Source organism: Ornithodoros turicata, chromosome 4, assembly GCF_037126465.1.
Source record: "Ornithodoros turicata isolate Travis chromosome 4, ASM3712646v1, whole genome shotgun sequence".
Taxonomy (NCBI): Eukaryota; Metazoa; Arthropoda; class Arachnida; order Ixodida; family Argasidae; genus Ornithodoros; species Ornithodoros turicata.
The window spans coordinates 35,381,805-35,398,144 of NC_088204.1; the positions used below are offsets into that span (position 1 = coordinate 35,381,805).

General features: G+C 49.4%; 1 protein-coding gene across 1 annotated transcript; it reads left to right on the top strand.

Annotated features, from left to right (window-relative positions):
• Positions 1-9,244: 9,244 nt before the first annotated feature.
• Positions 9,245-9,961, top strand: LOC135392323 (uncharacterized). The gene has a single exon (XM_064623038.1). It carries the CDS (start codon positions 9,245-9,247, stop codon positions 9,959-9,961), a length of 717 nt encoding a protein of 238 aa, XP_064479108.1.
• Positions 9,962-16,340: the final 6,379 nt, after the last annotated feature.

The following is a 16,340-nucleotide window of genomic DNA, read 5'->3' on the forward strand; positions in this document are numbered from 1 at the left end:
TGCCACGCCCCCCACGGCAACCCATTAATACTATTGTGCCTTGATAATAAACTTCACTTCTTAATCTACTTCCATCCGTACGTCTGGATCCTACTTCCCGTATTTGCTACAAGTGAGCTCCGTGAGCGGGAAACAATCGCTGCCTTCTATAGGCTTGCGTGCTGAAGCACTTCTCCTCCTCTGTGTGATATGAATTTCAACGTGGCCGCAGGAAACATGGATTGCATGTAGGTTGGAAGGAAGAAAGACTAACTACACTTTAACACTTTTATCACACCCCATCTAACTACAGTTTGCATTACGCCGAACTCAAACGTGGACCTCAAACTTTCCGCAATAACGAATCGTGGAGGACGCGCATTGACCGACACTTGCGATGCCCGCATGCATGTGAACACTCGAGCGGATAAAGCGGGTGCCAGCGTGCTCGGACTGGTGTAGGCGCTCGGCCGGTAATCGAGAGATGCGTGGTTCACATCCCGCCGCGCTCCGGCATTTTCTGTGACTGCCATATTTCAACCGTTTATATCGTACGTATACGCACGCATCTCTCCACACAATGCAACGCATTAGTGTGACTGTGAACCAAGCTTTAAGAGTGATAATTCGCGAACTGACACACTTTCGCAGCTTTCACTGGAGTTTCGTTTTCAAACTTTACGCTCACCTTGTCACATAAGACACCGACAGCGCCACCGGCATTAGTATCTGTTTTGAACACAGGGCTGACACAAACCCGCCATTGTTGTAACTACCCTCAAGCGAGTGCTTTTGGCGAAACTGCCATCTCGTCCTGGTCGCACGTCATAGAAAACGTGAGGTCATGTGACTTTGTTTACATGCCGTTTTGCCGCTTACCGACATATTTCCGTCGTCATACCGCCAAGAGATGGACCTATTATGCTAGCGTAAAATATGCGTGGCTTCTTCCGCAAAATGGTATCCCATTTCCCCTTAGTACATCGCATCGGCTCAGTGAGTCTTAAGGCGGAATCACTTCTGCTCAAGAGAATAAAGTTTGTTCCGACACCGCTCCGAAACGGCTTAAAATGTAAAAACGGAAGCACTGGCGTATTCTCCTTGCTTTACCCTCGTCAATGACACTTTTGTAGAATTCCAGGACTATCCGTTGGTTTTTATTGAGCCCGAATGCGCAAACATTTTAGTGTGCGACACTCTACCGATATAGCATGTACGGGACGCACCAAACTTTAATTTATTAAAAATCAACGGCTCAACCTTGTCCCTAAAGAATACGTCATTGACTAGAGGAAAGCTAAGAGAACACGCCAGTACGAACCTTTAGATGATAGTTTAGAGCGCTCACGTGCCTTGTGCGAACGAAAATCGCCCATAGATTTCTGAAGAAATGATTCCCCCTTAACGCGCGGTCGTGATCGTCATCTTTGTAAGCCGTCAACAGTACGAGCCGTTACGTGCAAAACTGCGCGTTTTACTGCGAGACTATCAGATAAAAATAATTACCGCGGTCGAAGGACATCCAAAACGTTGCGCAGAAAAAACAACCGCATTGTTTACAAACCGTTTGGCTGCCGGTCACGGGCGCCGCCATCTTTAAGGTCATGTGCGCCTTGACGTTTGCTGTGACGTCCGACCAGGACCTGTCCAGGATGCATTGCGTTCGCCCAGCACGCTATCGTCTACGGTCTACGGAGCAATACATTAGACGCCACCCCTGTGGCTTTGAACTCACCGAGATAGCGGAGGTGGTTGAGGTAGTGTTCCGTCCTGGTTTTGAACATAAAGACCGCGCACAAATGTGAATAGCTTTCAAGATGTGTTTCTGAAGTTCTGCATTATGTGTCGTAGTTTACATACAAGCGATACATAAATAAATACAATACATAAATACAAGCGATGCATTTGGGGCAGATGTGACGACTGGTCGTTGGTGTGACGTCTTTGAATGTGCGTTTCGTCCGGCATGATGTGGACTGTGATTATTCATTGAATATGGACTGCAAGAAGAGAGGACAGAACATGTAACAGAAGAGTCGATCGAGCATGTCTTTTTCTAAATTATAACTGTACCGCATGTGATGTATTCACACTTGCAGTAGAAATAACATTGCACCTTTTTGTACTTTTGTATTGAGGTCACATGTTTCTCCTAATTGTGTATCATCAATGGTAGACATAACATAGTTTTGTTACACGTACCTCTTTGTCTGTCTGTACACGTTTGTCTGTTCCTATTTCTGATAATATTCAGTATACTATATGGCAAACGACTGACAGCCTATTAACAGCTGGGACACCATTGCAGTAGGAACAAACCTTTGATACCTTGTTTTATTGTAGACTAATTTGATGAGTCGCAAACCTTAATGAGTAGTCCCAAGCAACTTTAGTAACAGAATAATGAGCAGTGCTTGTTAGTTGAATGCTGCACGTTTATGTATTCATGGTGCAAACTGGGACCCCTTTATGGTATTTCTGATGCTCGACTGTTGAACATGATGTTGTTTCACACATTTCCTCCCGTGAGGCACTTGGCTCCTCAGCACCCTCACGAGGCTCTAAAAGCTGTGAATGGTTGTGAACGCTTAGAGAAAAACAGACAGGACAGCACTAACCACCGTATTCGTGCTGTGGTGCCGCGCGTGTACTGCTTTGTATGTGTGTGTGTGTGTTTTTCTCACTCCCACGTCTTCAACTACGCACAGCTTTTAGTGCCTCGTGAGGTTCCTCAGGAACGAAGTACATCAAGGGATTAAATGCATCAGACATCATAACGTTCAACAGTGGAGCATCACAAGACACGAGGGATCCTGGTGTGCAACACATGAGCAGACACATCAGAGATCCTCGTGCATCAGAGAAAAGACACTACGAACACTCGGGAATTCTGATGTTAACATCACATAAGAAAACACCAGGAACGTCCCAAATCGCATTCACTAAAAACACCAGAATGATTCTGCCGCTTTTTTCAATATGGCAGATCCACCAATGCTACCCCTTACGTACGCGAAAGCGATAGCGTACAATATACTAAAATTCTCTATTGATAGAGAATTTTACTGTAACGTACGCTATCGCCTTTGCGTACGTAAGTGATGGCGTGGTGGTGCTGCGCAATGCGCGAAGCTCTCTTTATGTTTTGCGCAAGCGCAGCACCACCAACGCTATTCCTTACGTACGCCAAACGCGATAGCGAACGATGCATAACGTACGCTGTCGCCTTAGGGTACGTAATAGATAGCGTGGTAGTTCTGGGCAAAGCGCAAAGCTCTGGTTCTGTTTTGTGCTTGCACTTTTTCCGCGAAACCAGGTCGGCGCGCCTTTCATACTTTGTTCACAATAAAACCCTTTGCTCTTCTTAAACTGTTAGAGGTCAGCACACATCCGCCTGCCCTGCAACTCGTTGTACACAGACATGTGCCACCATCTCTCCTCTCCCCCTCTTTGTACAACATTGTGTTTAGTCGTGTGTTTGCGTCTGTACTACATAGACTTATGGGTGTCACCACCCCACTTTGTACCTGAAGAAGCATGGTCCTCCACGCGAAAGCTTACGTATCAATTAAACCTAAACAAAAGTATGTAGTGTCGGGTGAGCTACAGGACTTGACTCCCCTCTTCGTGTACGCTTCTGAAGTAATTATAACAGACGGATGTGCACCTGCAATGAGTTAGAATCGTTTCCTGCTTAGCAAATACGTCTTTCAGTGCAATTCAAATTATAATCAATCTCTTAGTTCCAATTGTCTGTCCAAAGTTCAAGCGCCTTTCACTGAGCAAACAGTTTCTTTCAACTTCCGACGATTGTTAGCTGTCATTTCCAATTATCTGCCCGCCTTCTGCCTAAACGGTGGCCACAGTTGCGTTGTCTTTAATGGATAGAGAGCTCTTACTGTCAGAATAAAAATATACGAAGGAATTATTTGTTCCGCATTCGTCGGAACACGATGTACAAAAGGTAGAACGTGACACTGCTCCACGGCAGCCACAACGTTTGGAAAAAAAGAAAGGTGAGCGAAGATCATGCTAGAAGATCGCACCAGCCTACGAGAAATACTAGGATAAGCAAAACACAATCGCAGTGTGAGCATACAAAAAACGAAAGCTGTCTAAACTTTGAAGTCGTGCCACTGTTGTACCCCGAAAATTAATTCGAGCTTTTATTTAAGCGATGTGCTTACTAACAGCACAAGTCTCAATATGTAGTGCACTCAATAGAGCAAGAAAGAGGAAAACATACTATGCAACAAACACAGGTTACGACAAACATTATGAGAAATTGGTGGAAAGTCCAGATGATTGGAGAACATTTCAATGCCAGCGTTACGTACTACCATAGAATTATGAAAACAATCCGCATATATAAGAAGAAAAAAAACTTACTACCAACACAAAACAAGTCCAGACGAGTTCAATAATTCGGCACCGTAAATTAGGTTTCGCTAAGTGATCAGGACGATTATTAGTGACACCATTTAATAGTTAATGTAGGTAACAGTTGTGTGTTCCGCGGATTTCTGAAAATTCGTTTCTGCAAATGTGCATCGGAATATGTACGAACCGCGACCGACAGTGATGTACCAGACCCCCTTTGGCCCCACCAGGACCCACGTAAATTTTTGACCTTGGTCTTACGTTCTTCTGTTTTTCAGCACATCAAGCTTCCCATCTGCACTGCTTGATATTGTATTGACAGAAAGAACCTACTGCACCCTGTCAACATGAACCTAAATGCACGCTCACCACACAGCAGATGAAAATATAGCAAGAACGAGGGCTATAAAATATGCCGACATAATGTAATCAGATTTTGTTTGTCAGCTTTAATATTTGTATCAGGTTCACAAAGCTTTCATGTACACAGGAGAAGATAAAACTGTGGTAATACACACATTGGCATTAACCTTGTGACGAAGACGAAGTGACGCGATCTGGGCTCGTCGGTAAAAATAAAAGAAGGAATACGAGAGCAATTATCTCTCTTCTTCAGCCTGATCTCGGCCTGGTCGCTTGTTGTTTCATGTAACCTCCAGCCACGTTACAACTTTGCGCCCGAACTACGAGCCCTTCAGGCACCTCTGCTTCTCCGACTCCTTTCGCCTGTACGCCGTCATCACCAGCGCAGTTACAACATGGCGGAACATTCCACAGTAGAACGTTCCATGGCGGACTTCACTGAGATGGATGACGACAGCAAGGTTTCAGCGTTCCGTTCTGCGGTAGCTGAGACGGATGCCTTGAAGAAGCAAGTTCGTGACTTGCAAGCAGAGCTCTCTGCTGTTCAGGAATCGCTGGAACATCCGCATACCGCGGACCCGAGCATCAAGGACGATATCCCATACCTTCAGGCTACGCATTACCTGGCATGCAGTCTGCTTGCACCTGTCATTGCTCGTCTGAATCACCTAGAGATCAGGTCAGGTCAGTCATCAAGCTTATCATCGCATGCTTCAGAGGCTTTAGATGTTGAAACCGACACGAAACTCGAAAAGAGGAAACGGAGGAAGCCGAAGCCATTGGAACGGGCCACGTCTCGAGAACATCTTGAACGTGTTCCACTAGCACCAATGAACGTGTCATCGGTAGCCGCCAGTGCCTCAGCTTGGCAGCGACGTCCTTGGCTGGATCCACCAAGCCAACTTCTGGTTTCGGACTTACAACGTTCACCCAGATGTCGCCGTTCCTCTGATCGTGTCAAAACTGCCACAAAAAGACTTCGCCTGGGTTCGGTACCACGTGAACGCCTAAAAAATTGCATCATGGGAGGACATGAAAGCAGCCTTTCGTAAGCATTACGGACTTGGTGACTAGTTTCACGCAAAACAGCTGATGTTAGCCGCAGTTCAGAAGGCTGAAGAAAGCTGCACTGACTTTGCGTTTCGGAAGCTTGACCTTGTGGACGATTGTGAGTACCCGACATCTGAAAAGGACAAGTGTGAAGTACTCATCGAATCCCTACCACCAAGTGTCAGGAAACACTTCTTTGACAAGGAATTTACTTCGCTGGACAAATTGTTGGAGTCATACCAAAGGTATGACAGATTGCTTGCATCGCACAAGTCAAAGAAAGAAGACAATCCAAAGGACAGGAATGAATCTGTCTTCCACGTGTCATCTTCCTTTCCACGCAGTGCTCCACAACGGATTCGAAACCATTCGACTGCGTTCACCGGCCCGAGGCAAAAGCAGAAAGTGTCCCACGTCAGACCCGGCGAGCATCTCAGTCTCCTAGGACAAGTCGCAACTCACTGAATCATCGAGATGTCCAGCGTGTCTGCCTCAAGTGCAAGGACGCAAACCACTTCGCTTCCCGTTGTCCGCTTCCGCTGTCCCAAGAAGTTCTGGAGTGGCAGGAAAGATTTCTGGCGTCCTCACAGTCGCAGACTTCGGGAAACGAATCACTGATGCATCCAATACCTGCGCAGAGACATCAGAAGTAAACCGCGTAAAATGCATCCTTGCAGGTAATTCAAAGGCTATCGAGATAAAAATTGAATGGATGTCCACAACTAGCGCTTCTTGACTCTGGTTCATCGATGTCTCTCATGAATGATAGCGTCGCCGTTGACGCTCCACAAGTTGACGTCTTTGAGCGACCAGCACTGCTGCCTTCCCCGTTCGACATTCCTCGACAATCACTGGCTCCGCGAATTGACGAGCATGGTATTACGCAGCAGCTCAACCACCTTACCCAACTCGTCGCGGCCCTTGCCACCCGTTCCCGAAGCCCTCGCCGCCAAGCCGTCACCGTACCGTCACCGTAGCCCCAGACCTCGTTCTGGGTTCCGCTCCCCTCGCCACTCGCGATCACTCAGCAACAATACCGACGGGGTTTGCTGGTACCATCGCCGCTTCGGCGCAGACGCCTTCCACTGTCTTCAGCCATGTACCAGGACCACGTCCTCGGAAAACTCCCCGGCCCACCACTAGTGGCGGCTGGTGGACACGGCCTCGAAGACAGCCGCCTCCTTTACATTGCTGACCGCGTATCTGGGATGCGGTTCCTGATCGACACAGGTGCCGAGGTCAGCGTCATCCCCGCTCCCCGTTCTTACCGCGGATCTCGAGAGCACTGTTTCACCCTCAAAGCCGCCAACGCGTCAACAATCCCAGTCTACGGCCAACAGTCACTTACTCAAAACATCGGCCTCCGGCGAGTTTTCCGCTGGCTTTTCCTCGAGGCCGACGTTACCCAGGCCATCCTCGGCGCTGACTTTTTGAGGCACTACAAAATCCTTGTTGATGTGTCCCAGAAGCGCCTCATAGACAGCACCACCACATCTCTCACTGTCCACGCTCTTCAGCTACCTGCTCCTCCATCGCACCTGCTGTCATTCACTGCCCCCGACTCCTCTGCAGCGTCCGTCCTTCAGGGGTACCCTCTCTTTCTCGCCCACCTGACTGGACGAAAAAGGCGCAGCATGAAGTCGTGCACCGTGTGATCACCCAGGGCCCACCTGTTCATTTCCGCCCACGCCGACTTGCACCCGAGAAGTACAAGGTAGCCAAAGCGGAGTTTGATCACATGCTTCAACTCGGCATCATCCGCCCTTCCTCGAGTACATAGGTGTCGCCGCTCCACATGGTGCCGAAGAAGACAAGCGACTGGTGACCATGTGGAGACTATCGTACTTTCAACCGTGCAACAGTCCCCGATAGATATCCCATTCCTCACATCTTGGATTTTGCAGCGAACATGGAAGGCGCCACCACCTCTTTTAAGATCGATTTGGTACGGGCCTATGATCAGATCGCGATGGCGGAAGAGGACATCGCTAAAACAGCCATCACAACAAAATTCGGTTTGTTCGAGTTCCTGAGAATGCCATTCGGCCTACGTAATTCGGCACAGACCTTCCAAAGATTCATCGATAACATCATTCGAGGCCTTCCCTTCGTCTACGCCAACATCGATGATCTCGTAGTGGCAAGCTCTTCACCCGAGGAGCACGAACAACACCTTCACGCCCTCTTCACCCGTCTTCAAGAGAACGGCATTGTGGTTAACGCTGCCAAGAGCGAATTTGGCATCCAAGAACTAGACCTCCTCGGCCATCGGATCAACAGCCAAGGCATACCGCCTTTATCTTCTAAAGTTACCGCCATACGAGAGCTTCCACAGCCATCTTCTCTCACCAAACTCCGACAATTCCTCGGGCTGGTAAATTTCAACCGCCGTTTCGTCCCATCGTGCGCCGCTCTGCTTCACCCTTTGGAGGCCCTGCTCTCCACCTCTAAACGCTCTTCTGCAGCGCTTCAGTGGACTCCCGACGCCTCAGCAGCCTTGCAGTCCATCAAAGAAGCTATTGCCCCCGCCACGCTCTTGATCCACCCCGGGCATGATGCACCCACATGCATTATGGTGGATGCGTCCAGCGTTGCAGTCGGCGCCGTACTCCAACAGCAAGTTTCAGAGTCCTGGCACCCACTTGCATTCTTCTCCCCAAAACTCGAGCCTCACGAAACTCGCTACAACACATTCGGCCGAGAGTTACTTACCATCTACCTCGCAATCAAACATTTTCGCCATTTTCTTGGAGGCCGCCCATTTACAGTCTTTACGGATCATAAGCCCCTGACGTACACCTTGTCGTCCTCTGGCTCTGGGTACACCCCCCGTGAAGTCCGGCATCTCTCCTTCATATCAGAGTTTACCACGGACATCCAGCATATCAGCGGCGCCGCAAACACTGTTGCTGACGCCCTCAGTCGCCTGAGCTCGCTCACGCAAGCCGAGCGCACTTCCAACCATGAACCACTCTCACTCGACACCCTGGCTCAGGCACAGCTTGTTGACCCTGAACTCGCCGCCTTTCGCGCTTCAACCTCAACATCCTTGAAGATCGATGACGTCCACCTCCCTGGTACCACGACGGCACGACGGCTGTCGCCTGCGACACGTCCCAGGGCCGCCCTCGTCCTTTTGTCCCCGTTCCCCTTCGGCGTGCCGTCTTCGCCTCGTTCCACAGCCTTTGCCATCCAGGCATCCTGGCTACTCAGCGGCTCATTACCCAGCGTTATGTCTGGCCCCACATGAAGAGGGACATCAAACGCTGGGTCCAGACCTGCCTATCCTGCCAGCGGAACAAGGTCCATCGTCACACTCGCCTGGCTCCTTTTGCTTTCCCACTCCCGTCGAGCCGCTTCGACCGCATACATATAGACCTTGTTGGCCCCCTACGATTGGCCAGCGGTTTCCTGTACATTCTCACCATCGCCGACCGATACACGCGCTGGCCGGAAGCCGTCCCCATCACCGATGCTACCACCCCCACTATCGCCCAAGCGCTCATCAGTGCGTGGATATCACGCTTCGGGGGATATCACCTCTGTCATCACCACTGACAGAGGTGCTGAGTTCGAGTCAGCCCTCTTTACCAATCTCATGGGGACTCCTGGTACGAAGCGTTCCCGCACAACTGCCCATCATCCCACATCCAATGGCCTCGTTGAGCGACTCCATCGGCAGCTGAAGGTCGCCCTCCGCGCCGCCCAGCACACCCCCTGGCCAGAAGCTCTGCCCCTCGTGCTGCTGGGCATCCGAACATCCTTCAAGCCCGACCTCGGCTGCACCCCTGGAGATCTTGTTTATGGTGCCCCCCTACGCCTTTCCGCTGACCTCTTTGAGGGCTCGCCTACTCTGCCGCTCCTGGCTCCCGCCGACCACCATGGACGCTCTCCACCCAACCCCTCCCGTTCCAGTCGCGTCTCCAACGCGTTCCAACACCCCGACCTTGACCGCTGCTCACACGTCTTCGTCCGCTGCGACGGTGTCAAAAAAACCGTTGCAGCCACCTTACTCCGTGCCCTATCCCGTCATACGGAGAACCTCCACCGTCTAAAACCTGCCTTCATCGACGCCTCCACCTTGCCGGCCGTGGCATCGCTTGGTCCCTCCGCCCCGCTTCCTACCAGTCAGCCTGGAGACCTGGAGACCCGTCGCCAGCCCATTCGAGCCCTTCCCGTCCACATGTAACATGGTCCAAGCGCCTAGTCACCAGTCGTCGCTTTACGGCGACTCCCTAGGAGGGGGGCAGCTGTAGCCGCACCACTACCGCCATCGACAGCGCACCCGGAATCGCGGCGCGCAATATTAAACTGCAGCCCAGCCAGTTCGGCTCTGGCTACCAATCAGAACGGTTGTGTCCGTGATTATTCTAGTTGAGCCAACAGCACCGTCGACCGTAAGACTCCACGGAGCCAACGGTCAACCTCTTGTTATACACGGCCAAGCCAGCGTGGAAGTCTCAGTCGATGGACAAACGTTCCAGCATTCGTTCATCGTGGTTCCTCACCTAGAAGTGGACAATATTCTTCTGGGAATTTCCTTCAGACATCACAAGCTGTCATTTACTGGGGCAGGAGCAGCTTCGAAGTAACAGCCACGAAACCCACTGAACGGGTCCAGCTTTCGAAGCAAGTGGTCGTGCCTCCCCGCTGTCGCAAGGGAGTCTAGGTGAAAACCTTGCAACACGAACGTGCCGTCCTGATCACAGGTACTAAAAGTTTTACCGAACGATATGGACTGGACGTGGAGCCCATGATGGTTGAACCACGATCCTCCCTTTCGGTATTATTGATCAAGCCATCGTTAGAACCTGTCTTGGTACCAGCCTACGCGACCGTTACGCTCGCCGAAGAAGTGTTGGATATTGAGGATGTGCTTGTGACCGACTCTGAAGTTGACCGAGCGTTACATTGCTCAACGGACGAAGACTCGCCAACCAGTACACCTCATTCCACCCCTTCACCGAACAAGACCGTCGTCATAGACGGTATCTCTTTCAACGTTGGAGCTGATCTAACCAGCACGCAGCAAGCAACTGTGCGAGATTTTCTCTGCAAGCATCTTTCGTCTTTTGCAAGAACTTCTACTGACGTTGGGCATTGTCGAGGTCAGACTCATGCAATCCCAACGGAGGACACAACAGCCGTAACGCAACGACCAGGGCAACTATCAGCGGCTCAGAGAGATCTCGTCAAAGCCACGATTAAGGATCTCATTGATGCTGGTTTAGTTCGACCGTCACGCAGCGCCTTGGCATCTCCATTAGTCCTTGTCAAGAAGAACGATGGCACTACACGCATGTGTGTAGACAACCGGAAACTGAATGCCGTCACACAAGACTGCGTGTATCCCTTTCCCCTTATCAAAGATGCTTTACAAGCCCTTACTGGCAGCAAGTACTTCTCCGTCATGGACCTCGCATCTGGATTTCACCAAATTCCGATGAAGACAGAAGACGTTGAGAAGACTGCCTTCGTAACGTCTTTGGGTTCTCTACGAATATTTGAGGATGCCTTTCGGCTTGAAAGGAGCACCATTCACCTGTCAACTAGCCGTCGACATAGTTATCGATGACGCGAAGTTTAACTACGCTCATGTGTACATGGACGACTGCGTAGTCTACAGCTGAACCTTCGAGGAACACATGGAGCATCTCGGAACAATTTCCCAACGATTCCAAGATGCAGACTTCAAGTCCAAGCCCACAAAATGCTTCTTTTTCTGTGGCCAAATTTCCTACCTGGGACATGTCGTCACTAGACATGGTGTTTCCACAGACACCGGAAAGATCGCAGCGGTACAGCGGTTTCCGACGCCGAAAAATATCAAAGAGTTGCAATCATTTCTCGGGCATGCTGCATGCCTCCGGAAGTTCATTCCAGGCTACAGTGTCCTCGCTGCGCCTTTACGTGAACTTATGAAGAAGGACGTGGCTTTCACCTGAACGGACGCTCACTCTTCACCCTTTTGCGAAGGCATTCTCGATCACTACATGCACGTTGTGGTACCCGGAAGCAGCAACGAAGAGCCGTTAAGGAGTTCGTAGTACTCGACAGCGCCCTCTACAAAGCTCACGAGGGCCCCGCTCATCAGCGCTTTCTTATCTGCCGGCCACGAACCAGAATTGACTACGTGCTTCGGGAATTCCACGGGCAGGAAGTATGGTGCGCACATGGGCATCATAATGACTTATGAAGCTATCCGCACCAAGTACCATTGGCCTAAAATATTCGCCGATGTCAAGAAATTCGTCCAACATTGCGACCTGTGCCAAAGATACAACATGTCAACGTTCTCTTCATGTCTTTTGCAGCCAATACCAGTCCATGCACCATTTCACACGGCGGGGCTGGATATCATAGGTCCGTTTCCATCTTCACGGCGTTACAAATACGCGGTTGTCGCCATAGACTACCTGACCAAGTTTGTAGAAGCGAAACCTGTGAGTAATATTGAAGCCAAAACAATCTAGCATTTTATGGAGGAGAGGCTTGTATTGAAGCACGGCTGTCCGGCAGTGCTTATCACCGACACGGGGACTAAAATGATGGCGAAGTGGACAGAGCGATTCCTTCGACACCGCGGGATTATGCACAGCCCGATGACTGCGTATCGTCCTGCAGCTAACGGACTGTGCGAAAGAGCCAACAAGACCATAAAATAAATGATGACCCTGATGACAGCGGAGGGAGAAAAATGGGTCGACGTTCTTCCTTACGTGGTATTTGTTACAATACTGACTACCAGATTCCGTCAAACAGTCGCCCTTCTTCCTCGTCTACGGACGTGATCCAGTGAACAAGAGAGCAATTGATGTTCTGAGGCTGGAACAACATAGAAGGGACAGATACAACAAAGCCTCAAATTGCCTAAGGAATCAACGATGAAAGTGATCCAGTGATCCAAAATCGTGATCCAGAGCTCCGGCTAGATGTCGTTTTTAACCGTCAGGAACTCGCCGAACCCAAGGACGCAGCAAATTATACAAGCCTGGTACACGAGCGACTAGCCTGCGCCCGGAAACTGGCGGCGGATAACATCAAACTAGCCCAGGAGAAACAAAAGAATTACAATCCCCTAGTGAAAACACCCCTCAGGTCTAATGTGTTATGGGACTGAGAGGTCATCTCAGCCTGAGAGGGCCTCTCAGGTTGGTGGACCACTCAGGACCTCTCAGAAGCTAATGCCCAGGTCGGACATCGGAACATCAATGTTCAATTTCGCCGTCTACGCTGCACCTGTCGTCGGAGCGGTACAATCATACAGTGCTATGATACACCAGAGATAGATACAGACAAGTACATGTCACAAAACTCCACATATGTTGAGTTCCTTCGATTGTACAGATACAGTCAAGGCATGCACACTGCTATCAGATTACCTAACAGTTATTTCAAATGTCTTGCAGAACTGTAAATATGTAATATTCGTTGAAGGATCGCTCGCAAGAAACTACACGAAACGGTAAATAGCAGCAACAGAAACTAGATTTAGCACTTACATGTCTACGAAAGCATACAGTCATCATCAACACATACTGTCGTATTCCACAAAGCGTGAACTCATGGGACACATATTCGCAATGTCCGTACAGCGGCGATGAAAAATATTCTTGAGGAACTCTGCTTCTCGGTTCGTCTGTTCGTCTGTTTTATACGTATACTTGGGGACTCGCGATGCACCGTCTAGTTTCCCTTGCTTGCGTAAGACGCCAACTAACTGGCGAAATTGGGTTCTCACCATCTGTCGCTTCGTACGATATTCATCTGTAAGAAATACAATTTCAAAATGTCATTGTAAGTCAGTGTGTAGGCATCGAAATATATAACATACCGTTTCGCGCAAAGCGCCGTTGGTAACCTAACGTGGTTGGTAATCTTCTTATCGGCGCACATAATGCGTGTCTGCGAACAGTCGTAAAACCGTAAAGTGAACAGGAATGCCTGTCACTCACAAAAGCATATTTGACACATCGTCTACATACCTCAAAAACAGTTCGAATCCCGAAGACAAAACGCAAATTACTTGAGCGGCCGACGTCCTCACACTTCAACGTTTCAAAACAGTCTGATTGATCCGCTGGCGACTGGCTGAAACGCTTCCACTTACGTGCAGTGCAATAATGCACGGATTGCAAGAACAATAGCTTCAAGGGGGAACGACAATACAATGTTATCACGACACGTGTTCCTTGGAGGAATAATGCACAAACATGTGAAATCTTGTGGACTATTTTCCAAAACGGACGGGGTAGCATGTCCCGCGGCGTGGAAAAAATGTAGCAACTTGCTCTGAGAGGTGTTGCACGACGCACAGTCGCAAAGCTGTCTGAGAGGTCCCCCCAAACCCCTCAGGGCTATATGAATGATTCTACAACGTCTTCCAGATTTTCCCTAAAAAGTCCTCTCAGACCCCTCTGTGCTGCCTGAAAGGTCCTCTCAGACCTTTCAGAAGTGTTAAAGGGTCCTACTAGACCTTTCAAGATTTCTTGAAAGGTCCTTTTGAAAAATTTTGAGAGAAATTTTGAGAGGTCTCTTAGACACATTTTCGATAGGGTTCGACCACGGTCGCAAGGATATCGTCCTCGAAAAAGGTCAGCTGGTTCTTCTGCAGTCTCCACCTACAGGCATCAAAGGACCGAAGAAGTTCACAGCACCATTTCGTATCGTTGCACGTCTTTCTCCTGTGAACTACGAAATTGAGCCAGAAGACTGTACCTGGAGCGACGTCGTACATGTGGAAAAGCTCAAGCCTTATTTGAAGCCAATTTCCTTGTACAGTTGAACATTGCGTGTCATTAGTAACTACCCATTCCGCATGTTGTCACAGTGTATATATTTATATTGACTGCTGTCTGGATGACATCTTCCAAAGCCGGGGGATGTGACGAAGACGAAGTGACGCGATCTGGGGCGCGTTCTTGGCCATCTCATCGCAGCGCAGCCGTCAGCGCTGTTCGTCACCGTCACCGCGACGCTGAGAAGATGACGATATGCACCGAGTAGCCAAGAACGCCCTACAAACACGTCGTCGTCTGCTGCGCTTCCGCTCCCCACATCCGGGTCGCTCTCATGACGCTACTCTCGCAACCCGACGCCTATTTTTAGCTACAGAAATTAGAAACTTTTTTCGATATGATGGTTTTCGTTGCGGTAACTGAATGTGATTCCTACTTTTGTCAAATGTTGTTGCATTTTACACGCCGACAAAGGGCTCAGATCATAACTACAGTATTATAAAACCGTAACTTCACCTGAGCGAATGAGAACGTTCCAAGAATCGTCTGCTATCTCGATGAGGCGGTTCTGGCGCGCATTTCAGATACCATTTGCAGCAAGTTTATAATTTGCACCAGGTAAGTTGGCTAGTTATATTTGGAAGTACCATGACTGTGACATAGCGGTTGTTTCGACCGGCAAACACGAAAAAAATGTGTGATGTACGTACTTCCAGCTCAAGCGAAATGGCAATGTCAGAAGCGCAGAAAATGCAGCTCCTATCCTACATGGAGGAGTTCCCGGAGCTCTGCAATAACCGGGAGTTCAAACGAGGCGAAACGAAGGAGGACAGACGCAAGAAATGGGAAGAAATAGCGTCGTCCCTAAATGCTCTAGGCGGCATCATCAAAACAGCTGCCGGGTGGCAGGTGTTGTGGCGGAATTGGCGCTACCGAGTCCGCCGAAATGCACGGACGAACCTCGCCAACATTTTATGTACCGGCGGAGGTGGCGGCATAACCATCAATGACGGGACAGAGCCAGAAGACGAGGGCACAACGCGTGTCGTCGATGTTGCTTCTGGGCTCCAGGGCCTCGATTCCCGTGTTATGGCACTACTGGGTTGGGACACAGTGACAGGTGCTTCCGGGGGTGCCAACCTTGCAGAAGATGGGACGCTCATCCCAGAAGTGGTACGTATAGTACTTTTGTGAAATAGTAAGTTTGAAAGTGTTAAAAACGACATGAAAAATACGTACCAGCTTCATTTACCTCACGAAAAAAAAAAAAATGTATACTGTATATAGCGATGCAGTTGCAATTGCACCAAGGTCTACCCAGGGGTGCTCACGGCGACGCTTGTCCATTTTCTCTTGAACTGAACGGATTATGGTGTACTTACATTTGGTACATGTGCCAGCATGCAATGCTAGTGGTACATATTTATTAAGGAGTACGAATACAAACAAAAAAAAACGGATAGAAAGTGCGGAATTTTATTGTTGTAGAGGCACACTTTGTTGGTGTAGCACACACTCTTTATCGCACACTATACAGGCCACTATCTATGTACAAAACACTCGAAGATAAACACTGCTCTTGTTATGTAACACAGTGTGCTGTTTTGCAGATCTGTCCCCAGCCTGCAGAGGACATCCAGGGTCAGGACAATCCTCGAATCATGGTACACAAAAAGTGACATGTCACAAGCAAGTGGAGACTGATAAAATATATGTTACAGGACACTGCGGGACCAAGCAGCTCCACCACTCCTCCTAACCCAGTAGCGACCAACGTCACTAGGCCGCAAACTTCGACAGGGGAGCCTCGAGTGCAGCGGCCACGTTAAG